This window comes from Salvia splendens, chromosome 2 (genome assembly GCF_004379255.2).
Source record: "Salvia splendens isolate huo1 chromosome 2, SspV2, whole genome shotgun sequence".
Taxonomy (NCBI): domain Eukaryota; kingdom Viridiplantae; phylum Streptophyta; class Magnoliopsida; order Lamiales; family Lamiaceae; genus Salvia; species Salvia splendens.
In genome coordinates this window covers 41,509,555-41,534,754 of record NC_056033.1, presented here as the reverse complement: position 1 = coordinate 41,534,754, position 25,200 = coordinate 41,509,555, and the positions used below count along the sequence as shown (strand labels likewise).

Here is a 25,200-nt window from a genome sequence, read left to right as displayed (position 1 = left end):
TGTTGTATTGTTTCAACACACCATCTAATTCTAAATTTTAGTTACTATAATTTGTTTGTATGTTACTTCTTGTAGCATAATACATACATGTGCTATATATGGATGTGATATATGGATCCAAGATTTGAATTTACAACAGCAAATCCAGTAAATCAAAATATAGATTACAGAGGAATAAAAAGTGTGTTGTCTATCAATTACAACATACTAATAGACAATTTCTTGTACATTCACACACATCCCAAACCCCAAAAATAACACACAGGGTAAGAAATGAAAAGAGAAATAAGAATCCCAAAACAGAAATAGAAGGAAACCAATATTGGGGGAAAAATAATGAATAGAATACAAAGCAGCTCTAGTTTTCAGCAGAAAAGAGAGATGACAAAATTCACCGAAAGATTCTTCAAATGCTGCGATCCTTCCTGCGGTCTTGTAATAATCTTCCAGACGTACACGCGAAGCAGAACGCACCGGTGCCGACGCAATACATCGTCCTACTCTATCTTCATTCCAGATCAATACAATAATACAAAACATTGCTGATTTCTGCAGTGATCAAACGCTGGTAAAATCTCAATGCTGTTGCTGTTCGTGTAATTTCACGAGAATACGTCCCCGGATTGTCTAGAATTTTCTTTGGTATCTTAAGAAACCTTGAATGGACCACTAGAACCGAAGGGGTCAGAGTCATCAAATGAATAATTGCTGCTGTGGTCAAAGCCCCTCGAGCTGCTCATGGAGTCAAACCTAGTGTGGGTCTCTCCACGGGGTGATGAGGCATTTTCATGTGTGCTGAATGAATCATATCTTGAGAAACTCTCGATCGGGTCTCTTGAATCATTGCCGTACCTCGGAGAATCGCCGGCCCTCGTAAGTGGGGTGCTGGGTACAGAATCCTCAAAGAACAGGTTACTCTTTGGGAAGGCACTTTCTGCACGAGGAGAGCTGCTTCTTTCAGGACTTGCACCAAAATCATTAGAACCGAAGAAATATTTTTCGTTGTTCTTTGCACCATCTGGGTCCTGATAGTAGTGATGGTAAAGTAATCAAGATATAATCACATACAGATCCAAATAATCATTTCTATGCAATGATTTTGTGGTCTCATAAATATAATAAATAAGAGAAAGCAGGCAGCAAAACTACTTGCCTTAGTATTGAAGCCCCACACTGAATCAATATCATCATTGTTATCAAAATCACCCCAAGAAGGTTCATTAAAGCCTCTGTCAGTCATAGAAAAAATGTCAGGAGCACGCAATGAAGAAACTCACAAGAAAAGTTTGACGATTTAGAAAGCTGAGTAATGTGATAGCGTATGGCGAAAAACTAAACCTGTGGGTTTCAGTATCTCCATCAGAGCTTTTTCTGAAATGTCCCTGTGAGTACTCTTTAGACGGACTTTCATATGGTGTTGGCCTCTCTGGACTTCCATGTGGACTTTTTGACTCATCTGCACTAAAAACTGATTCTTCATCAAAGGGACTAGCCACAGCAACAAAGGGTTTCTCAGGCTCGGATGCATTTGATGGTGAGTCAGGGGCATAACTATGGGTTGGAGAAGAATTTTCTCTCCCCAAAGATGCTGACTTGTCATTTTCAGGAAGGGAGATGTCAAAAGAAAATCCTGTAAAAAAAAAAAAGGATATGTCATCCATAATGAAAGAATTTCTAATTTTTTTTTACATAATGCAAGAATTCATTGGAAAGGCAGATTTCAGAGAAGGAGATGCTTGACAATTATGTGGGGATGAGAACGGGTATGTGTATCGAAGTGCAATTGCAAGAGCAAGGGTAAGAGATATCAAACCTTCATCATCAAACTTGTCCCAATCTTCATCCCATACCGCTGCTATCTCTGGGACCCCAGGTTGCCAACCTTAAGAAAAAAAATAAGAATAATTTTAATGGCTAGGAAGTAATGAACTAAATTCAAATCAAGCAAAAAGAATCAAATTCAGGTACTACACAATGGATCAAGTGGACAGAAAGTAGGGGTATGAACACAGATCACATAATAACAACTTGACATAGTTTCAATTGTGGGTATGAACACAGATCGGTAATAGGAGTAATAGTAACAACTCTACATAGTTTCAATCGTGTCTCGACATCGGTGATTCAGTGTTCATGCTACATACCTGGTGGGCCTCATGTTTGGAAAAAAACTATTGATAACTCTATTTGGTAGCCAATGATACTGGAAGTTCTTGCTCTAACGACTAACATTAATTACTAAATTTCTGTCCCCAACTAACTTTAAGACTACCATGGCCCATGACAAAAAATCGCAACCAGAAGATTCAATCTCTCAAGCTTCCATAAATTTCTCAGCTGTGCTTTCATGGCTCGAGTTAGGGACCACTTCAAGCTTCCAAAAATCTCTCAAGCTTCAAGCCTCGAGTCTTGACCACTTCATTTCATGGCTTTCATGTCTCCCTCAACCTTATATTCATCAACTTCCCTCCATTTCTTATTTATATGTCTCCACTAGTTCCCATTTTAAAACTTTTATTGGCTGATCTTCTGCTACCCGAACACCTATAACATGGGACTATGAGCTCTAATCCTTTGCTTTTTGCCCCTAAAATTTTCAGTCTTGTTTTTGGACTACTATGTAAGAACTGAATCCAATAAACTCTTAACGAGAAAACAAATTCCAAAAATGCAGAAAAAGAATCAGATTGAGTAATACAGCACACAGAACTTTATTTTTATTTATTTATTTATTTTATACACAGAAAATTCGTAGCCAATTCAGGATTACCTTGGGGAAGCTCAATTATCGCTGCAGAGTTAACTTCTATAGAATGTTTCTTGCAACGTTCAGCCAATGCCTTCAATAGTTCCTCAAGATCGGATTGTATACGATCAGCACGTACCTAAAACCAGGTATGCAATAGAACATGTAAAAGATCAATCACCATCCTAGCTAAGCGGCGGCAGTACTAACCTGAAGAATACCATCAGCACTTCCACCTTGTTCCATTTTTGTGATTGCTTGTTGTAACTCCATCTTCCGCTCCTGTAAATATGTAATACTGGTTTTGAATCGGTTTTAATGATAATTGCTAGAGGGAGAAATATTCAAGTGGGACACACAGTCACACATTAACCATAATCATATTGGCTGTCGGTGATCATACTATTTTGATCTATTGAGGTTGATTCATAGGGAAGTGATGGTAGATGCAGTGTAACACTAGGAAGAACGGCATGATGATAACAACTTTCAACTGTGCTGATGGCAATCATTGGGATGTGAGTGGGGAGACTTCAATAAAATTAAAAGTAACTAAGCAATCATAAAGCTTGGACAATCAGCCAAGCAAACAAGTGGACAATATGAACAAGACCAGCAGTAGGATCCAAGTAAAAATTGCCTGAATATCACGAAAGGAAGCCTCTTCAATAGTTAACTTTGAATGGATTTCTGCAACTTGTTTATATTTTTCTTGATATTTCTTCTCCAGCAACTCAGCCTGGAAATTAAATGATAATCAATGATATTGTGACTACAAGAAGGTAATGGAATCAAGTGTTAAAGCATGTATCTTGAATTCCAAACATACCTCGCCCTTGTCTGCTCTAGCTCTTTCTGTGATTTCATTAAGTCGATTATCACATCTACTTTTATACAAAACCTGAAATATGATTTTGATAAAGAAGACAAATTATTGTAATTTGTAAATCATACACATCAAACGTAGTAGTAATTAACTGTGGTGATACATAATTACAACGATGGCGAAGAGCAAACAAATAGTTCATGAGTACAGTGACGTACAAGGTCTTGCATTTTTGTCCGATAGTATTCAAGCTTCTCTCTGGAATCCAAAAGCACATTGTCCTTGTTGTCAACCTAGCACTCATCACAAGAAACTTGTTAGACCATGTTACAGAACTTGCTGCTCATAAAGACATTAATTTTTAAGTTGACAAAGAAAAATGGTGTGCGCATTAACATCCTTACATGAGATACAAATCTTCATCAAAATTTATTTGAAATTTCAGATAGTTTGAGAGAAAAAGGCACAAATAATCTTATTAATTGGATCTTTTCCACCGAAAATATAGATAATTAGCAACACAATGGAGATATACAAATCTTCAAGCACGCTCATGACAACAAGACAAAGTATAATGGCTGGGAACACTTAAATCAGAAAAAGATAATCCTACATAAAACAAAAGATGCATGGGGATGACATCATGGCTGTAGATACCTTTCCAGTAGCTTCTGCTGCTTCCTGGCCCCCAACATCCAAAGAATTAACCTTCCCATTACTGTGTTGATTTCCATGTGAGTTATCTAATGTGCGCCCTCCAGAATTCTGATTGAATTGCATCGATCCATCAGCCTGAGAAACTACTGGCTGCATTGGTGGTCTTGAACCGGCATGCGAAATTGGTTGAGAACCAGGTAAACCCTGTTGTTGTCTTAATCCTGAAACCAAGAGACAAAACAAACATCATGGAACAATTTGAAGGATGCTTAAAAATAACACACACACAAGCCAGTCAGTACCTGAAGCAGGACTCCATGCCATGCCCCCATAAGCTGTAGGTGGACCTACCAAAGTTACTAAAGTTTCGTCGAACATGACACTGTTTGGGATCAGAGATGGAAGAGGGTTTCCTTCCCTGTACCGCTCCATCCAATAGAGGGCAATGCAGAACTCCCTCAAAGAGAGCATGCTATCACTGTCTTGATCTGATAGATCCCAAATCTGCTTTAAGACCTCTGGAAATGATAAAATATATGTTGGTAAGTGTGCTGTTATCTAATACAGTAACGCCCTGGTAGATTTTTAATGTTCTAGAGAACACTCACACACCCAAGAACTGAAGAAAGAGTGGACGGGGAGAGAATAAATAAAGTAAGATCACAGCAGAGAAAACCATAGTGGTATTTCCACTTGAGATGAATTCAACAAATTTCCACTCAGAAATCCATAAATACAATACAACAAATTTAAATAGACAGAAGCATCTGGGTAACAAATTCAACTTAAGATGACATCTCAATCTATACTCCTAGAATATATTAGCATCTTTATAATATGTTATATATGACATCATTTCAAATGGTTCGTGCACATGTATAACCACATAATCAGCAAGCACCATGGTGCTTCATGAAATTCAACAATATTCCCGGAAAGCAGAACGAGACAATACAAAAGAAATCCATTTGCAATCAAATAGTAATCGGGAATTGCAAACGGCATAACCATTAACCGCATAAGTATTTTATTCTAGGTGATCTACCGGATGACCAGAAAAGCTCATCGTGGAATGGTGATGCAGAACATAAGTATTTTAATTCTTATGTGTATTGCAAATTTAATCCTAATGGTTTGACTTTTTTACTAGAAAATAGAAACCATTGGAAAGCTTCATGTCATAAGCACATTCAAGAAGCATGGTATGAATATAGCGAATGAACTCCATACCTCTTGGCAGTCTCCAACTCAAGAATAGATTACGCGCCTGATCACCCGTAATTTTCCCATCTCTGTCGGTGTCTTGTTCCATAAAAACTTTTGCGTACTTTTGAATGCTAGCTCGTGTCATTTTTGGCCATGAAATCTGTGAGGTCCCTGACGTTGCATTCTCTATACCTGTTTGAAGTCCAGGTGTCAAGCCTGAGGAAGTAATTTGGGTTGGAACCTGCTGATTAGACTTGGGGACATACTGTGTCTGTGCAGCTGGAACTGCAGCAGATGGTTTTCTGATAGTGCTCTGTAAAGCTTCAAAAGGATCAGGCTTAGCCGAAGGCTGGACACTCGAACTATCAGGGAGAGCGGCAGAAGATGTAGGCAGGCTACTTATAGGTTGTTGTAGAGCAGAAGAAACTTTTTGGGATGAAGACTGATTTGCAGAGAACAGATCACCAGCAAACATGGCAGACGAATTAGGCCCAATACCTGAACTAGCTAACGCTTGAGGATCTTTGGCACCTGAAAAAGATGAAAGAGGGTGTTGGGAATTTGGACCAACTGCTGATATGGATGGATTAACTCCTCTATCCAAGACTTGTGTAGCAGGTAGGCCAGAAGCAGACCCAACCGACCAACCATTATTTGTGTTGGGAAGACCTACGCCAGTCATGCCTCCAGAAACATTTAGACCACCAGAAGCCTGAGGTTGAAGCGAAGCAGGACCAGTAGGCATGGATAGAGGCGGTCTCATCAGGTTACCGTGAGAGTGGAAAATTTGTGGGTGTGTATTTGGGGGTACCTGGCCATACAGCTGGTTCATTCCAGTACTAGAAGGTTGCAACTGCCCAAATGGCCGGTTCATACTTGTGTTTGTAGGTGGGGCCTGCCCAGACTGCTGGTTTATTGGACTGGCAGACTGTCCCAAACTTGAAGGTACCATCCCAATCTGCCAGTTCATGCCAGTAGTAGAAGGCATTGGTCTAAGTTGTTGGGTCATGCCCGAAGTTGACAGAACTGTTCCCGGTTGCTGGTTAAAGCTGGAACTAGGAGGAGCTGGCCCTCTGAATCCAAGATTTTGAGAAGATGGCTGGGGAGTCGAACCCACCACTGTCAAAGGTGAAGCAGCCACTGGGCTTGGCTGTGGTCCAGGTGTAGCAGGTACATTTATTTGGGGAGGTGGGATTTTGCCAGAAGCTGGACTATATAAGGCTGCATTAACAATATCTTTCGTCAACTCTCGCTTGCTTTGAGCCACTGTCACAAGCTTAAGAGCATTATAAAACTCAGGATGACTGAGAAAGCCAGTGCGATTTTGGTCAGCAATCGTCCATATCTGCAGCAAAAATTTCAATATTGAATGAACACCAGAACTATATAATCATCAAACAAACCAGAACAAGATAGAGGGCCACTTTGACATAGCTGCTAGTCTCAACAATCGCCAAAGTGTAAGACAGCTATCAATCAAGAACAGTTTAATAAATTTACATATTGATCCTAGTTTTACAATGCATCCCGCACCACAGCAATCAGTTAGGAAAGTGTGAGGTCCAACTTTTGCAAATAGACATAACTTATGAAACAACCCACACAAAAATCAAAAGCAAAGCCCTCTAATTCAATTATACCAACTTCATCTATCATGGAGGTGCTATGCCATCTCTCAATCATGATTATCGCAGTGACCAGCAAAAACATGAAAACCACTTTAAACCTCTTCCATATTGAGTATAAACTTCTAGAAAGGAAGTAAGCAGTCCAACTCAATTGTTCGGTGTACTACAAACATCGCGGTAACTCACAAAAGTTCATCACTTAATATAGCTCTTAAAATCCAAACCAGCACTACTAATAAACATCACCTCCCGTTCCAAAAAAAGACCAAAAGTCCTAAACATCTAAATCCTCCATGGGTAGATACAGAAAAGCTTAACCTTGAATGACGGATCCCACAACATGTTATCAAAAATTAATAACGCTAAGTTACGAAAAACTCGCAGAATACCCAAATTAAGCTATAAAACAAAACAAGTAATCAAATTGACCTGCGCAAGAACTTGTCTTGGCAAATTGGATCCTTGCAGAAAAGCCACCGCCTCAGCTCCACTGATCCTGCCGTCGCGATCCGCATCTGCCTTCTGGAAATACTCCTCGAATTTTTCCGTACTTGCTCCCGCCATTTCTTTTGCCCCTTCTCCAAACCCTAGATCACCGCATTACTCCATCAATATCACTTCCACCGGTACCTATAGCTCCAAATGCGCGACGCAGTCAGCTCAAACAGAGCTCGGAATTGGCAAATAGTAATCAGTTAGTGAGAAAATTGGGGGAATTCCACGACAGATCGGAGGAGAAATATGGGGAAGATGGTGCGATTGGAGATCAGAGGGAGACGATTTAACGAACAGCAGATTTAAACTTCCCTTTATTAATTAGCTTTGTTGGAAGAAATAATTTTTTTGTGGGGAGGTACACATTGGACATCGGGTTTTTTCTTCTTTTGTTCTAAACTAGAACTTAGGTTCCTTATTTGTTCTAGACTTTTTTTTTGTTCCGGATTTGGGAGAGACGCATGACCCTCATGCGTCTCCTTAATGAGACGCATGACAGTCATGCGTCTTTCATAGAGATGCATGAGGGACATGCATCGTTAATTTTTTAATTTTTTTCGGGCAAAGACGCATGAGGGTCATGCGTCACGGGCAAAGACGCATGATCATCATGCGTCGCTATTTTTGTTGCTTCGCTCCGGTTGTCAGTGGTTTTTATTGCTTTAGTTTGTTGGTTTTTGTTCAGTGATTTGACCACACATTTGACACCATAAATCATGTGATGGGCTAGGATGGTCCACCTCCCCTTATTTTATGTATTTGTCCAGTGATTTGACCACACATTTCACAATATAATAACGTGATAGGCTAGGATGGTCCACCACCCTTTATTTGTCGGATAGAAAATCAGCCCTCTAGGAGTTTACCTATCTTAGTGGACTAGCAATTATTGGTTCAGGTGTCATGTCACCCAACGTGCTTATCATCACCGCATTTGAAGTGCTTATTTCATTTATTGTTTGAACTAGGTCAGAAATAGCGACGCATGATGATCATGCGTCTTTGCCAGTGACGCATGACCCTCATGCGTCTTTGCCCGAAAAAAATTAAAAAATTAACGATGCATGTCCCTCATGCATCTCTATGAAAGACGCATGACTGTCATGCGTCTCATTAAAAGGAGACGCATGAGGGTCATGCGTCTCTCCCAAATCCGGAACAAAAAAAAAGTCTAGAACAAATAAGGAACCTAAGTTCTAGTTTAGAACAAAAGAAGAAAAAACCCATTGGACATCCCAAACTACACCATTAAACATCAAATTTTGAAATAATTTATATATTTATAAATTACTAAAACTTCGTAAATTCAATTATGGAGGAAAAGAGCTGATGCAACGAAGGCGAAAAGCAAGCGAGCTGCAATATCCTATCTCTGGGGTGATTAATTTCGTATTTTGGTATTGTTCAAGATATATAATTGTGGATAAATTGAATGTTTTCTTGAGGATTTCTGTTTTCCATTTTATCTGCATCATGTAGAAACCTAGAACTACATTTTTTAGGGGGATTTGATCTTGTTGAATACAGAAAATATGTTGAAATTATAGTTTGTACTATAAGATATTTGATACTCGAATTGGATTTATCTAAAATACTCACAAAACAAGAGCATGCCTATTGATAAAAACTTGCACAACTGTTTGATACAGATACAATCATATATTCGTACCAGAAAAGTGTGAATATACTATTATATAGGAGGGATCAAGAGAGTGGCACTGATATCGTGCATTTCAAACTAGATGTAAAGAGTTATTATTATAAAAGATGCAGAAATGTGTTTCTGAGTTCGGTTTATACAAGCTGTACAATCCATTTAATTCTTTTTGGAGAAAAAGATACATTCAACAGAACATGAATTTAAACAAAGAATCACCATAATGTTGAGCACCCCTTAGAAATCTTTGATGGAAACCTTCCACTGATACTCGTTGGCAATATTATTCTTGAACTCAGAGGGCATGTTGTTCAAGATCAAATCTTGGAATGTTTCCTGCTCCAGCAAGCTGGCTGGGAAGTTTTCAAGTTTGGAACACCTTCTAATGTTGACCTCTTTGAGTTTCCATTCCTTGAGATCTTGGAGCACCCAGAGTTTTAGAACCTCAAGGTTCTTAAAGCTTTCACTCGGGCAGACCATTTCCTCCCCGACGAATGAGTTACCGAGCAGCCTCAAAACTGTTAAATCCGAGAGCTGCCCAAGAATTGGCATGGGATCTTTGGTTAGATTTGACAATGATAATGTGAGAACCTTAATACGAGGTGGGAACTGATCCAAGGTTGGAAGTTGTTGCAGCTTCCCAAGTAACTTCATGTGAGAAAGATTTGTCAATCCTGAAAATTGCCATAAACTAAGATCCGAAGGTTTCCCACAATCATCTTTGGATCGCAACCTCAATGATTGAAGATCCTTTAGCTCAGAAATCCATTTCACCAAAGCATCTGTAGATTGACCTTGAACTCTCTCTTGGAAAGTAATGCCTAATTCTCTCAGGTGTTTCATCTTGCTCAAACCATTTTTGATCCGGCTCTCGTGGCTGACTGATAATCCCCAAAGTGTCAGGAGATCGGGCAAGGACTCGCGGCAATACAGAGGCGTTTCCTTGTCTTCATCGAGATTGAGATGCTGGAGATTCTTCAGTTTCCAAATGGTTGTCTGGATCTTGTCGATGCGTGTATGCTTCAAGTCTAACGTTTGGAGATAAGGGAGTTCACCAACTGATTTAGGAAGCTTATCCAAGAAAGTCCATCGCAATCCCAGATACCTCAAATGAAACAAGTCACCTAGGTTGTCGGGCAAATTAGGCTGGTAGACTCCCTCCAAATCAAGAACCCTCAGCAAGCCGAGCCTCCTCACTGGAATGTCAAGCTCTCTGGGAAACAGTGTCATATAGATGAAACAGTGATCCAGATCATTGTAGCTAAACTTCATAATGTCTGAGGCTTGCCAGTTTCTGTCGATCTTCTTGACTGTTTCCGACCACTTCTCGCCCTCCTTCATTGACAACAGACTGCCGAGCAGAACAATGTTCAAAGGAAGCCCACCTGCAAACTTCATTAATCTTCTCTTTCAGAGAGTTTTCTGGATGTGTTTGGGAGCCCACCTTTCTTATGAACAAAGCCCAGCTCTCTTCCTCGCTGAGCTTCTTCAAATTATATATCTGCATCCCCATTGGATCAGCATGCATCGCTACTCGCTCATCGCGGGTGGTAGGGATGATCTTGCTCCCATTTTGTCGATCTGGGAAGGCATCTTTAAGTCTTTTCCATTGATTCAATGACTGAACTCCATCCAGCACGACCAAGTACATCCGATCATTGATTTTTGTAGTATAAAGTAGTCGATTCAACATTATCTTTTATTCTCACAAAATTTAGTGAATAGCCAAAATGTGTGATGGAGAATGAATATTCACATTTGCAACCAAAATGGACTATTCTTCTCTATCTTCAACATTTATCTCTTTATCTCATAAAACTGTTTTTATTGTTGTCCTCAGTTAATAGTATTAGGGTTTAGTAGTCCTTACTAATAGAATATACTGTACTATATTTTTTATAAAAAAAAAGAAAAGAAGAGAGAAGGAATTCCATGCATGTCTATGTCTATTACCAAATCAAATACCACACAACTTTATGAGATCAAGTGTGTGTCCATGATATATAAAAACATGTACAAATCCTAAGCAGAGTACAAAAAAAAATCAGCAAAGGTTGCAAGAAACTATTTTGCTTGCATTTTAGCTCTAGCATGACCTTGAGATATCTGGAACTGCTCAGTGATGCCCAAATGTGTCATGAGAAGCCAGACATGGCTGAGCAGCTCTCCGCCCTTCCGCAGCTGGTGGGCGTGGTGGTGGCCGCTGCAATGTGTGGCGGCGTGAGCCAGCATCTCCACCCACACTTTGCTTATAATCTCCCACCTCTGCGACTGTACCTTCACATCTAAGAGAGACTTAGCCAGCATACAAGCATCGAACAGCACAGTTTTGCTCCGGTCGCCCTTCACTTTAGCCGGTTTCACTTGGGTGCTCACTTCCAGCAGCTTCTTGCATGCCTCGCCTTTCGTGTATATCATCGCGCCCCTCTCTCTGAAAAACACTTCTGCCTCAGCACACGTGTCCCGGAACCTTATCATCCCGATCCCCATTGGCAGCATGAAAGGGTAAACAACGAGGAGACACAGCATGTATTCGGATATGGGCTTGCTGTGGCGTGCAAGTGCAGTTTTGTTGTCAGGTGGTTCCAGCGAATAGCAGAGGTCCGTGGCGATGTGCCAGAGGAGGATCCTCTGGTCGAATTCTCCCTCTTTGATCTTATCAAGGCAAAGAGAGGTGTACCTTTCAAGAGTGAAACTTCCCCTTCTGTTCCACATAGCAGCAGCAGAGCAATTTGTGTAGCTCTTCAACTCCTCGAATATTAGCCTTTTCAGATCTATGGAGACGTCGACAAACGACTTGTGCCACTGCTTTTTGAAGTAGTGATATATTCTAGTAACCTTTCTGATACTTCTAGGCAACACTGCAAATTTGTTTCCGACACAAAGATCAAGTAGATTGTGTTGAGCCGCTTTCTCCGACCATCTCTTCTTGACTGGCTGAAACCATAGAATTACGCGAGCAAAACTAGTTGTTCTGAGACTTCTGTCACATACCCTGAGCCTACGTGTCCAGTCTGAGTTCACGAGAGCCCCAACAGCGTATATCTCTAAGAAGACAGCCACCCCAAGCAACAAGTGAGTGATCACCAAGTCTAACACCTTGTACTTCCCTTTATCGCACACGAAGATGAACACCATCCATGCAATGAGCGTGAGCGAGAAAGTAATCATCTTAAGGAAACATCCCGTGGCCGTGAGATTGTAGACTGTGGATGCTTTCGTGTACAGTTCATCAAACATGAACCCAAGCTCAGTCTCAACAACCTTAAAAGCTTGCTCCCCATCCAGCTTCATGAAGTAGGATTTGCTTCTGTCACGATCTTGAAAGCTCAAGATCGTGTCAGCAAAGAGGCGCTTAAACGTCAAGAATAAGTCATAAGCTTCTCGTACACTTGGTTCATCGGGGAAATCGTGCTGAGCAGGACCCTGTATTTCTTCAACCTCATCCACACTAACACTGAACCCTTCAGCTTCCTTCAACGCGTATTCCTCCATGAATTTCGCGTAGTTTGGCCCCGGATCAGGCTCTGGGAGCATAGAGTCACGGAAATTCTCCCTATTGGCTGCACACAACGTGGACAAGCGCTCTCCGTACTTAATTCCACCCGCTATAAAGATGAGGGCACTCAAAGAGGGAAGCAAATCCGAGCCGGGGGAAGCAACAAGTAGTACATAGAAAGCAAGGCCAGTTTGAATCACCATCCCCACCAAATGCCTCAGCCACAGCTCATTGTGATGGTGTCGGGGCCTAAATGCAGCAGAAAGAACTGAGCCCAGAACCACCTCAGTTCAATCCCAGTTTCATCATTAATCTTTTTGTGGCACTTATCAAGGGTGTTCTTCGAGATAATGCCAAGCGAGACGACAGCCACCCAATCTGCCAATAAGTAAGCAGACCAGAGAATGATTCGGATCCAAAGTCTGCATATATATTTCCTGCGACCACCCAGAGTGATCAGCAAAATCTGCAAGACGAGGCTGAGGATGATGGACACCCTGACTTCCCATTCGTCGAAGAATGTCATCAAACTTAGTGGAAGCACTTCCAGCACTCCCTCCATGAGGCTTCTCCTCTTCTCAACAAGAATCAAAGCGCCAACCAGTAGTCCTTTTAGCCAAAGACGAAATAGACAGCATCCGATTCTATTTCAAGTTAGATATTCATAGCTTCACAACCCAAGCAAGAAAAAGGGAAAGGAAGATAACTCAATCAAACTGCAGGTTGCAGATGGGAGGCCAACAATGCTAACTGATACGAAGACAAAATAGACAGCATCGTCAGGTTCTGTTTCAAGTTAGATCATAGCTTCACAACCCAAGCAAGAAAAATGGAAAAGATCAAACTGCAGGTGTGAAAATGGGAGGCCAACAACGCTAACTCGTACTATGATGGAGTACGTACTAAACAAGCCCAACAGCAGTAAAGCCCATCAGCCTAAAGCCCAAGAAAGAGTATCAGTTCGGCATGACTAAAGAGTTCAGTTCGGCACAACCAAAGAGTTCGGCCCCAGCCTACAGCTCGGTAAAAGCCAACCAATCAAACTCTGCTCAGGTCGGCATCAAGCTCTACTCTCAGATCGGCAAAAGCTGCTCGGCAATAATTCAGCAGTTCGGTCTCAGTATTCGACCGAACTAGGAGACAGTGGACTCATGCAGGATTTCCACCTCCACTACACCCACGATCTATTTAGTGGTGTCAAGCAGTCATTAACTCATGCAGGATAGTGGACCCATGCAAGATCGCCACGATCTCCACGACATCCACTACCTAGTAAATGGCTGCATGCCACGATCTTGGTTCAATGTATAAATAGAACCTAGATCAGATAGATAGGGTTAAGTTCTGTTAGACTCTCTCGCTTTCTAGAGATCAAATACAAAATAGCAAGTCTGTATTGTAAGCTGTAAGAAAACAGATCAAGCAATACAACTCTGCCCTCATTTTCTTCCCGTGGACGTAGATTTACCTCAGTAAATCGAACCACGTAAAATCTCTGTGTCGTGATCTGCATCTTCCTGCATTCATCACCCTCAAAAATTCGCCGATTCATCACTGGCGCCGTCTGTGGGAAACAGAGAACCAAATTTGTGATAAAGCGAATTTTTGACCCCTTTTTTTCACCCAAAAAAAAAAAAAAATGCATACCAGATCACATAACACCCATAATACCGTTCGTGATAATCGTGAGGAAGCTAGTCCAGCTCGCAGGTCTGAAAAACGGCCTCGGGAGACATCTACCTCCGGTTCTCACGAAGAAGGAACAAGCCACTCCAGGAGTCATCGCACCGAGTCTTCCCAGCCGCCCGATTTAAATGAAGCTGTCAAGCTGTTCTTGGCCGAGAAGCAGGAGGAGTTCTTAACCTTCCTGCAGAAGAGCCAACAGCCGGAGAAGACAACGACGGATTCTCCCTCCTCATCCAGACATGAAAGTCACTACCGCAGTAGTGACGTGTCTTCCAGGAGAAAGAATCCTCAACCCCGACATGTTCCTGTTCCTCCTCGGTACCGGAACCACAGGAGAACTCCATCTCCTCCGTACCGAAGAGATGTCGGGTTCGCCATGTACGGAGCATTAAAGACTCCGTTCTCGGACGATATCACCCGAACTCCTTTGCCGCGGAACTACCGGACACCGTCAATGACTTATGACGGGCTAGAGGATCCTCATGACTTCTTGGGACGCTATCAATATAATATGGCGAACCAGGGTCTCAATGAGGTCCATATGTGCAAGCTGTTCCCCGAGCTGCTCATCGGGAACGCCAGAAGGTGGTTCGACAGCCTTCCTCAAGGCAGCATTAGATCCTACCGAGATCTAATGGATGCTTTCCACAGGAGGTTCTTTCAGAAAGCGGAAGCCCGGATCACTTCGGCTCAGCTGCTTTCTATACGTCAAGGTCGCGACGAAAAGATCAGCGACTTCCTGACGAGGTTCCATAAGGAATGCCTACAAGTAGATAATCTCAATGATCTACTTGTCATTTCGGCATTCCAAAATGGAATCCTGCCCGGAGCTCTCTACAGAAAGCTCGTGGAATGCAGTCCGCAAACAGCTCAAGAGATATGGGACATTGCGGACCAGTTCTCCCGTGCCGATGAGGCAGACCGTCGAAAACGGTCTTTAGACAGCTCATCTAGAGGAGACGAAAAGAAGCCCGATCATAGCGATCAGAGGCTTTCTCGCCGAACTCCTTTTGAAAGAATTCAAAGGGCACCGGTACAAGGCAGATTGGGACCACGTCTCAATCCTGAGAAGCCGCCCGCTCAGTTCGTACCCTTAAACAAGTCAAGAGCGGAAATTTTCGAACTACATTCCGATATGTTCGAAAAACCAAGGCGGATGACGAAATCAGCCGCGCGCCGACCTCAGGATCAATTTTGCTCCTTCCATCAAACCCACGGTCACGATACCGAGGAGTGCCGAAATTTGGCTGCAGGTATTGATGTTCTTGTGAAAACAGGAACGTTAAAAAAATACCAAAGCAAGCAGCCGAAAAAGAACAAAAGACAGAGAGGTGCGAACTGCAATCCTCAGGATCCGAAAAGGCATGAGGATCCCGAAGACGACGACGAGCCGCAATATGATGGAGTAATCCTGACTATTGATGCTCTCCCTGCCGGGAAGACTAAGTCGTCCCTAAAAGCAGAACGCAGAGGTTCCAATCAAGAGGAGCCAACACATAAAAGGCTGAAGAAAGACGAAGTGATTACATTTTCAGACGCCGATCCCGTCCCAGCCATCTCTCCTCACCAAGACGCTATTGTCATTCAAGCCGGAGTGGCAAACAAACTGGTCCACCGAGTATTTGTGGATACAGGAGCGTCAGTCAGCATTCTTTTTAAAGAATGTTTCGATAAAATGGAAGTGGATCCAGCTCGGCTCAGTCCGGCTCCACTTCCTCTGAAAAGTTTCGCCCAGGAGGACACCCGCCCTGAAGGTATTATCAGCCTTCCGATCACGGTGGGAAAAGCGCCTACAAGCTCCAATACGATGATCGAGTTCTTTGTGGTGAAAGCTCGGTCCCCGTACAACATCATCCTGGGGAGAGACTGGCTCAACACAGTTCGGGCCGTTTGCTCTACTTATCACCTCACCATCAAGATCCCCACTAAAGGTGGGATAGCGGTCATCCGAGGTGATCAAAAGAGAGCTAAAGAATGTCTGCAGATTGCGCTTAAAAGTGCCGAGCAATCAGTTCGGCACCATCAAGCATAGCAATCACAGCAACCGGAGTCAGAGGCAAGCAAGATAACCGAAGTCACTTCGGAGCCGAACTCAATGACCGTTCAGTTATACGAAGATGATCCATCCAGAACGGTCAAGATCGGCTTCGCAGGAACGCCTCTACTCCGGGAAAAGACCATTCAGCTCCTCAAGGAGTACAAAGATGTCTTTGCATGGTCTCCGTTGGACATGACCGGAGTGCCCCCCGAGGTAATCACTCATCGGTTAAATATTGATCCTTCGGTCCGGCCGATAAAACAGAAGCAAAGACTCTTTGCGGCAGAACGAAGTCAAGTCATCCATGACGAAGTCCGTCAATTATTGAAGGCGGATGTGTTATTCGAAGTGAAGTATCCTTCGTGGGTGGCCAATCCGGTCATGATCAAGAAAAAAGAAGGAGGATGGCGGATGTGCATAGATTTTACCGATCTAAACAAGCACTGTCCTAAAGATTGCTATCCCCTTCCGAATATAGATAAAAAAGTAGAAGCTTTGATCGGCTTCGAAATTTTCTGTTTTCTTGATTTATACAAAGGATATCACCAAGTGTTGATGGATGAGAGTGACGCTCCGAAAACAGCTTTCATTACCGATTTCGGCATTTTCGCTTATAAAAAGATGCCATTCGGTTTAAAGAATGCCGGAGCCACTTATCAAAGGATGGTAGACAAGCTTTTTCGGCACCTAATCGGAAAACAGGTTGAAGTGTATGTCGACGACATAGTTGTCAAAAGCAAAAGCACTTCGGAGTACGAAGACAACCTCAAATCCACTCTCGACGTGCTCCGAAAAGCCAACCTCAAACTCAACCCCCAAAAATGTACCTTTTTGGTAGATTCGGGAAAATTTCTGGGTTGTTGGGTTTCAAAGGACGGACTCAAGGCAAATCCCTCAAAAGTTCAAGTTATTCAGAACATGGCGATGCCGAAGTCCATACATGACGTGCAAAGGCTAACCGGATGTCTAGCCGCACTGAATCGATTCCTTTCCCAAGCAGCCGAAAAGCAACTGCCGTTCTTCAAAGTGTTGAAAAAGGCACCAAAGTTCGAGTGGGGAGCCGAGCAGAAAAAGGCCCTTGACGAGCTCAAAAGTCATCTAGCCGAGCTTCCTATTCTCTCTGCTCCAACCAAAGCCGAAGTAATATTCTTATACTTAGCAGCATCGGATCAAACCATCAGCGCGGTGCTTGTACGAGAAGAAGGCCTAAAGCAGTTTCCCATCTACTTTACAAGCCGAGCATTAAGAGGTCCAGAAACAAGGTATCAACCTCTGGAAAAAATTGCTCTGGCGTTAGTAAATGCAGCAAGGAGACTGCGGCCATACTTCTATGCTCACAAGGTATGCGTCTTAACCGATCTACCTCTTCGGCAAGTTGTGACCAAGCCAGAAGCATCAGGCAGAATCGCCAAATGGGCCATAGAGCTGGGAGAACACTCAATCGAGTACCTACCTCGAAAAGCCATCAAGGGACAAGCCTTGGCAGATTTTCTTGCAGAGGCCAAGTTCGATCAAGCAATCCCTGTCATTGCCGAACAGAAAAATTCTGCCAATGCCGAACTAGCACAGCCCTTGGAATCCGAAGAAGAGCCGCCGGACTGCTGGAGCGGATTCGTAGATGGAGCTTCGAATAAAACGGGAAGTGGAGCTGGTATTCTGCTTATCGCTCCCGATGGACACGAGGTAACCTACTCACTTCGGTTCCTATTCCCCACTACTAATAATGAAGCCGAGTACGAAGCCCTCCTGGCCGGACTCCAGTTAGCGCAAAGTCTGCTCGTCAAATCTCTCAAAGTCCATTGTGATTCACAAGTCATAGTAAATCACATGTTGAGTACAAGTGAAGCTCGTGACGAGAGAATGAAGAAGTATTTGGACAAAGCGCAAAGCATCAGCCGAAGTTTCTCCTATTTTCGGATAATCCGCATTCCCAGAGCGGAAAATAGCCGAGCAGATACCTTAAGTAAGTTGGCCTCAGATCCGAGCTCAAAGGCGGAAGAATTAATGCATCGAAGCATTGATGAAGCCGAGGTACATTCAGTATCCAGCCCGCCGAACTGGATGACGCCGATCTTGCAGTATCTGGATCAAGGACAATTGCCCGAGGATAAGAGAGAAGCTCGGAAGATCACGTGCCGAGCACTTCGGTACGAACTTCATGCAGGAGTCCTCTTTAGAAAGTCTTACCTCCAGCCGTTATTGCGGTGCGTAGGACCAGAAGAGACGGACTACATCCTCAGAGAAGTTCATGAAGGATCGTGCGGTAGCCACATCGGAGCCAGAGCTTTAGCTAAAAAAGTTCTGAGATGGGGATATTATTGGCCAACCATGGTACAAGAGGCAGTGCAGCTCGTCAAGAAGTGTACGAAGTGCCAAATTCATGCAAATGTCCCAAGGATGCCGCAGACCGATCTATATACTATGCAAAGCCCTTGGCCTTTCATGCAATGGGGCATAGACATAGTAGGACCACTTTCTCAAGCTCCTCGGCAAATGAAATTCCTAATCGTTGCCGTGGACTACTTTACGAAGTGGGTGGAAGCTGAACCATTAGCTACGATAACGAGCTCGAAGGCATTGGATTTCGTCTGGAAGAACATAGTGTGCCGATTTGGCATACCCCACATCCTCATCTCGGATAACGGGACTCAGTTCACCGACAAGACGTTCAAGAATTGGTGCCAAGAGCTGAATATTCAACAGCGGTTCACTTCGGTCTCTCATCCACAAGCAAACGGACAAACGGAGGTAACAAATCGTATCCTGGTGAAAGGGTTAAAAGCTCGGTTAGAACAAGCCAAAGGACAATGGGTAGAAAATCTCCCTCAAGTCCTATGGTCCTACCGAACTACACCCACAACCTCCAACGGTGAAACTCCGTACAGTCTGGTGTACGGCACTGAAGCCGTAATTCCGGTGGAGATCGGCGTACCCAGTCCCCGAACTCTAAATTTCTCCTCAGAACTGAATGACGACAGACTGAGAGCCGAGCTAGATCTTGCCGAAGAAAGAAGAGAATTGGCATGCATAAAAGCAGCCAAGTACAAGGAGCAAGTAGCCCGGTATTACAACCAAAGGGTGAAGAAGCTGCAATTTCAAGTGGGAGATCTCGTCCTGAGAAACAACGAAGTAAGCCGAGCAGAAAAGCTGGGCAAGCTCGAACCCACATGGGAAGGTCCGTATCGGGTGTCAGAAGTCCTCGGCAAAGGGTCTTACAAATTGGCTCACATGTCAGGAGAACAGGTACCCCGAACATGGCACATTTCCAACCTCAAAGAGTTCCATTTGTAAGAGACAGTCCGGTCAGTCAGTCTTGAGTCCTGTTTGCTCAATGTGCTTTATTTGGTTTGCTTGGTCTTTATTTGTCTCTGTGCGTTTTGTCTGTGTGTTTTGTCTCTCTGTGCGTGTCGTCTCTTACAAATGTTACTGAGGTATCTTGTTCTTCGAAGGCTGATCCCCTTCTTAGAACATATACAAGCCAACGATTGTGAGTCAAAGCTTCTAAAGAAGATACAAGACCACAATTCAGCTTAAACAAGCAGTTCGTCTGAAACGAGCTGCAACAAGCCAACGATTGTGAGTCAAAGCTTCTACAGAAGATACAAGACCACAATTCAGCTTAAACAAGCAGTTCGTCTGAAACGAACTGCAATAAGCCAACGATTGTGAAGTCCAAGCTTCTAAAGAGGATACAAGACCACAATTCGGCTTAAAAATCAAGCACTTCGTCTGAAACGAACTGCAACGAAAGTCCGATTCTCGCGATAAAACTTGCCTGAATTAGGACAAGGGAAAGTCCGATCCACGCGATAAAACTCGCCGAATTAGGACAAGGGAAAGTCCGATCCCCAAATTAGGACAACGGAAAGTTCGATCCGAGCGATAAAACTCGCCAAATTAGGACGCAAAACCAAGTCCGGTTAAAGAAGAGTTCACTTCATCAGACCGAGGACAAACATCAACTTACCCCGTACCTTCATCCAGAATGCCGAAGTGATTCACTTCGCTTTCCGGGGGGGGTAGTGATGGAGTACGTACTAAACAAGCCCAACAGCAGTAAAGCCCATCAGCCTAAAGCCCAAGAAAGAGTATCAGTTCGGCATGACTAAAGAGTTCAGTTCGGCACAACCAAAGAGTTCGGCCCCAGCCTACAGCTCGGTAAAAGCCAACCAATCAAACTCTGCTCAGGTCGGCATCAAGCTCTACTCTCAGATCGGCAAAAGCTGCTCGGCAATAATTCAGCAGTTCGGTCTCAGTATTCGACCGAACTAGGAGACAGTGGACTCATGCAGGATTTCCACCTCCACTACACCCACGATCTATTTAGTGGTGTCAAGCAGTCATTAACTCATGCAGGATAGTGGACCCATGCAAGATCGCCACGATCTCCACGACATCCACTACCTAGTAAATGGCTGCATGCCACGATCTTGGTTCAATGTATAAATAGAACCTAGATCAGATAGATAGGGTTAAGTTCTGTTAGACTCTCTCGCTTTCTAGAGATCAAATACAAAATAGCAAGTCTGTATTGTAAGCTGTAAGAAAACAGATCAAGCAATACAACTCTGCCCTCATTTTCTTCCCGTGGACGTAGATTTACCTCAGTAAATCGAACCACGTAAAATCTCTGTGTCGTGATCTGCATCTTCCTGCATTCATCACCCTCAAAAATTCGCCGATTCATCATACTACTATATTTCATCGAAAGTAGTAGCATTTACAAGACAAGACATAAACATCTTACATCAGCCCAAAGAAAGTGTTTCTGCAGTTGGATTATTTCACCTTTTTGGGGGATTTTTCTCTTGTTTCTTGTCAATAGCACGCACACAAGAAATTACTTGAAAACTGAAGAGCTAAGAGTGAGTGCACAACACAGCACCTGCTGAAATAAATAAACCAAGCACAGCAAAGGAAGTAAAGAAGTAACAAGGGAGATATACCTGATGAGAGCATAATCAAACTGTTTCAGCCAAAAAGCAACTTAGAATTTACTTCACCATTGATGATCTTTCTACAAAACTATACAGAAACTGCAAAAAACAGGATCTTTCCCCAAGCTGAAATCGGATAGAACTACAAAAAATAGTCTGTTTCCAACTTCAAAGGGATAAAAGCAGTCTTTTCTTGTTTTTTGTCCATACCTGCAAAACCAATCAATATATGTATACAAATTAGTTAAACTAGGAGTATATTTAAGTTCCATTAAAATTCTTCATTTAAATTCAAACAGAAGCAAAAAAACTCGAATTTTTCGGCCAAGAAAGCAATTCTTTCTTCGTTGATATTTGTCTAGTAGGCATTCTCTCTCCTCTTTAATTTGGCACTAAAGGATTTTTTTACGTTATATATTGTCACCATTTACTTATTTTGGTAGATAAATTTGAAAAGTGGGAATAAAAGGGTAAAATCTACGGCGGCGGAGAGCAAGTGAACTGATATTTTTCTCTCTTGTTCGTCGCGATTCAAGATATACATGGACGGTTTGGTAATTGATTTTGTGATTTTTTGTTGAGATCTTCTGCTCCGCATTATCTCAAATTAACAGATGTATCGATTGATAATTTTTAATCTCTATTAAATTTGCATCTATTTAGAACTGCATTTTTGAGCTCTGAATCGCGATTTTTTTAGATTTATTTGGGGATTTTGCTCTCAGGGTGTCTTTCCATTTGAATGAAGAAATATTGATGAAATTAGCTCTGAATAGCGATTATTTCTTAGATTTGTTTGGGGATTTTCTCTTTTCAGTCCTTTTCTATTCTAATACAGAATTATACTCCGTATTAGTTTGTATGAATGAAGACACTGTTTCTCTAATTTTGACATTCATGAATGTGTTTCCGAGTTCATTTCATATTAAACACTATTACTACTATGATTTTTAAACACTCATGTGTAATAAACTACATCCATCAAAAAATCATCCTAATCTCTAGCTCTGAGTTGTTCTTTAAAATCTTTGGTGGAGACTTTGCTCTGATAAATGTCATCAATTTTATCCTTGAATGCATGGGGCATGTTGTTCAAGATCAAATCTTGGAAGGTTTTCTGCTGCAGCAATAATGTTGGGAAGTTTTCCAGATTGGAACACCTTCTGATGTTGACCTCTTTGAGTTTCTTCATCGCTCCATCTTCCACTTCCCATTTCTTCAGACCTTCGAGCACCCATAGTTTCAGCACCTCAAGGCTCTTAAACCTGCCACTCAAGCACACCATTGTCTCTCCGAGGTATGAGCTACCGAGCAGCCTCAAAACCGTTAAATCTGGGAGCTGTCCAAGAATTGGCATGGGGTCTTTGGACAGAAACGTCAATGACAATGTGAGAACCTTGATATGAGGTGGGAAGTGATCCAATGGAGGGAGTTCCTGCAGCTTCCCAAGTAACTTCATGTGGGAGAGTTTCTCCAAGCGTGAAAACGGCCTTAAACTAAGGCGTAAAGGGTTCCCAGCATCATCTTTGGATCGCAACCTCAATGATTGGAGATCAGTTAGCTCGGAAATCCACTCCACCAAAGGATCTTGACATCTTTCATGATCATCACTGAGCTTGATGCAACGGAAAGAAATGCCTAGCTCTCTTAGGTGTTTCAGCTTGCTCAGGCCATTCTTTATTGGGGTCTCGTGGCTGACTGATAACCCCCAGAGAGTTAGGAGATCGGGCAAGGACTTGCGGAAGTGCAGAGGTGTGTCCTTGTCTAGATGAACTTCGTTGAGATTGAGATGCTGGAGATTCTTCAGTTTCCAAACAGTTTTCGGGATCTTGTCTATCTGTGTATGCTTAAGGTCTAATGTCTGGAGATGAGGGAGTTCGCCAACAGATTTTGGAAGCTTGTCGATGAATGTCCACCTCAATCCGAGATACCTCAAATGATACAAGTCACCTAGATTGTCCGGCAAACAAGGTTGGTACACTCCCTCAAGATCAAGAACCCTCAACAAGCCCAACCGTTTCCCCATTTTGCTAACAAGTGAGCACACATGCTTTGCTGGAATATCCTTTTTCTGTAGCTTGAATGATATGTAAGACCTCGTATGTCGAATTGGAGCAGTATTGGGTGGGACAATCCCGGCATCAGCATATTCGATGAGCCTCCGCATCCCAGCCAAGCCTTCGTCTGATCCGGGATGGACGTGGAAAAGGCGGATATCCTGAGCCTGTTCCAGCAAAAAGTCATGGATGGCGCCTTGCAGCCGGCACTTTCTAGCGCTCCCATCTGAGCGCTGCTTCGACACCATTATCAAGCTGCGTTTCACCAGGCTCTCGAAATACTCCTGCGCCACGTCTTCTTGGAACTCGAGTGGCTGGTTCACATCTTCGTGGAACTCACGTGGCTGCTCCACGAACCCCTCGGCTAGCCACAACCGTTGCAGCCTCCTCACTGGAATGTCCATCTCTCTAGGAAATAGTGTCATGTAGATGAGACACAGTTTCAAGTGGTTGTCAAGGTCGTTGTAGCTCAGCTTCATTATGTCGGCGGCCTGCCAATTTCTGAGGCGGTCGAGTGTTTTGGGCCACTCACTTCTGTCCTTCATCGAGAACAGGCTGCCGAGCAGGACAATGCTCAACGGCAGCCCCTGGCAAACCTTGATGATCCTCTTCTTCACTCCTTTTGGATCTTGATGTGATCCCACCTTTGTCATGAACAGAGTCCAACTCTCTTCATGATCCAGCTTATCCATTTTATACATCTGCCCCTTTGGATCAGCTACGCCCTCATCACAAGTGGTGAGGATGATCTTGCTCCCATTTTCTTGATTAGGGAAAGCATGTCTTATCCTTTCCCATCGATCCAAAGTCTGAACTCCGTCCAACACGACTAAGTATCGCTGGCCACTCAGTTCCTGCGCGAGCCTTTGTTTGAGTGACTCCTCTGTAGTCCCATCTTGGACTTCAGATTTCGTCACCTGATTCAGCAAGGCGAGCAAGATATCCGTGGTTGTAGATTTCTCGAAAACAGTCACCCAAGCAGCACTGTCGAACGTCTTGGTGATGGCTCTGTTCCCATAAACAGCACGAGCCAGCATCGTCTTGCCTGAGCCCAGTTCGCCTACTATGGGGATTACCGGGCCTTCATCTGGATTCAACAGCATACGCCGCATATCATCCACCTTGCATTGGTATCCGACGATTGGTAGCTCTTCCTCATTGTATGAGTAGCTATACATGAGCTTGGAGTGCTCTATCCTCTCTCGAATTATCGAAGTACTACGCAGGCTCTGTATACTGCTCTCAGTTTCTTTGTCAATGGAAGAAGATGAAACCTCTTGCATCTCCTCACCATCTTGTACATCATTGTCATCACACTCTGGCTGCTGCAACAGGCTTCCCGCTCTGCTGCTGCCTTCGAGGGTGATTGTTCGACTACTGATCTTCTTGACCTCCGTTTGAATGCTGCAGAGCTTGTAGTCGAGCATCTTGAGAGCTGTGAATTTCTTGGGGAAGAGAGCGTAATTCATGAGGAATCCGAGCTTCTTCCTCTGGCGGGTGAAGCGGAGGGCGAAGGACTCAATTGAGTCCTCGATAGAGTAAATGTGGCCGAGGTACTCTTGCCTCAGTTTCTTGATTTCTTCATCGTTTTCGTGTGTTCCCTCATGTGCAGGTCTGGCCGAGGGGGTCGTCTCCAGGGTTGCCTTCATCTCCTTGAGGCGAGGGCTTATGATCTTGTTGGTGGCGAAGGACTTGTCTTGGAGCAGGTCAGTTAGTTTCTGGAGCACCACTGATGCAACTGCATCTACAGCCATCTCTTCACCCATGG

At 43.3% G+C, this 25,200-nt stretch overlaps 4 protein-coding genes across 4 annotated transcripts; all 4 read right to left on the bottom strand.

Annotated features, from left to right (window-relative positions):
* Positions 1–129: 129 nt before the first annotated feature.
* LOC121792897 (epidermal growth factor receptor substrate 15-like 1) lies at positions 130–7,916 on the bottom strand. Its single transcript, XM_042191030.1, has 13 exons — positions 7,493–7,916; positions 5,460–6,780; positions 4,532–4,747; positions 4,230–4,450; positions 3,791–3,865; positions 3,576–3,647; positions 3,387–3,485; positions 2,957–3,028; positions 2,771–2,885; positions 1,814–1,882; positions 1,339–1,630; positions 1,154–1,229; positions 130–1,025 (listed from the first exon to the last, which is right to left on the bottom strand). The coding sequence occupies exons 1-13, from the start codon at positions 7,625–7,627 to the stop codon at positions 648–650; spliced, it is 3,141 nt and encodes a 1,046-aa protein (XP_042046964.1). The 5' UTR covers positions 7,628–7,916; the 3' UTR covers positions 130–647.
* Positions 7,917–9,452: 1,536 nt separating this feature from the next.
* Positions 9,453–10,866, bottom strand: LOC121780060 (disease resistance RPP8-like protein 3). The gene is made up of 2 exons (XM_042177588.1): positions 10,660–10,866; positions 9,453–10,550 (listed from the first exon to the last, which is right to left on the bottom strand). Exons 1-2 carry the CDS (start codon positions 10,864–10,866, stop codon positions 9,453–9,455), a joined length of 1,305 nt encoding a protein of 434 aa, XP_042033522.1.
* A 283-nt stretch (positions 10,867–11,149) lies between these two features.
* LOC121771260 lies at positions 11,150–14,232 on the bottom strand. Its single transcript, XM_042168045.1, has 2 exons — positions 14,183–14,232; positions 11,150–13,358 (listed from the first exon to the last, which is right to left on the bottom strand). Exon 2 carries the CDS (start codon positions 12,915–12,917, stop codon positions 11,280–11,282), a length of 1,638 nt encoding a protein of 545 aa, XP_042023979.1. The 5' UTR covers positions 12,918–13,358; positions 14,183–14,232; the 3' UTR covers positions 11,150–11,279.
* An 8,137-nt stretch (positions 14,233–22,369) lies between these two features.
* On the bottom strand, positions 22,370–25,198 carry LOC121780052 (putative inactive disease susceptibility protein LOV1). The gene has a single exon (XM_042177577.1). The coding sequence runs from the start codon at positions 25,196–25,198 to the stop codon at positions 22,370–22,372; it is 2,829 nt and encodes a 942-aa protein (XP_042033511.1).
* Between the last annotated feature and the right edge of the window lie 2 nt (positions 25,199–25,200).

What these genes read in the sequence shown, in the direction of transcription:
- LOC121792897 (XM_042191030.1), bottom strand. Translation starts at nt 7,627, where the DNA reads ATGGCGGGAGCAAGTACGGAAAAATTCGAGGAGTATTTCCAGAAGGCA. An exon ending in CTTCCTTTCGTGATATTCAG is followed by an intron (nt 3,029 to 3,386) that starts GCAATTTTTACT and finishes ACATATTTACAG; the next exon opens with GAGCGGAAGATGGAGTTACA. An exon ending in TGTGGGGCTTCAATACTAAG is followed by an intron (nt 1,026 to 1,153) that starts GCAAGTAGTTTT and finishes CACTACTATCAG; the next exon opens with GACCCAGATGGTGCAAAGAA.
- LOC121780060 (XM_042177588.1), bottom strand. Translation starts at nt 10,866, where the DNA reads ATGTACTTGGTCGTGCTGGATGGAGTTCAGTCATTGAATCAATGGAAA. An exon ending in GGGCTTTGTTCATAAGAAAG is followed by an intron (nt 10,551 to 10,659) that starts GTGGGCTCCCAA and finishes TTGTCAATGAAG; the next exon opens with GAGGGCGAGAAGTGGTCGGA.
- LOC121771260 (XM_042168045.1), bottom strand. Translation starts at nt 12,917, where the DNA reads ATGGTGATTCAAACTGGCCTTGCTTTCTATGTACTACTTGTTGCTTCC.
- LOC121780052 (XM_042177577.1), bottom strand. Translation starts at nt 25,198, where the DNA reads ATGGGTGAAGAGATGGCTGTAGATGCAGTTGCATCAGTGGTGCTCCAG.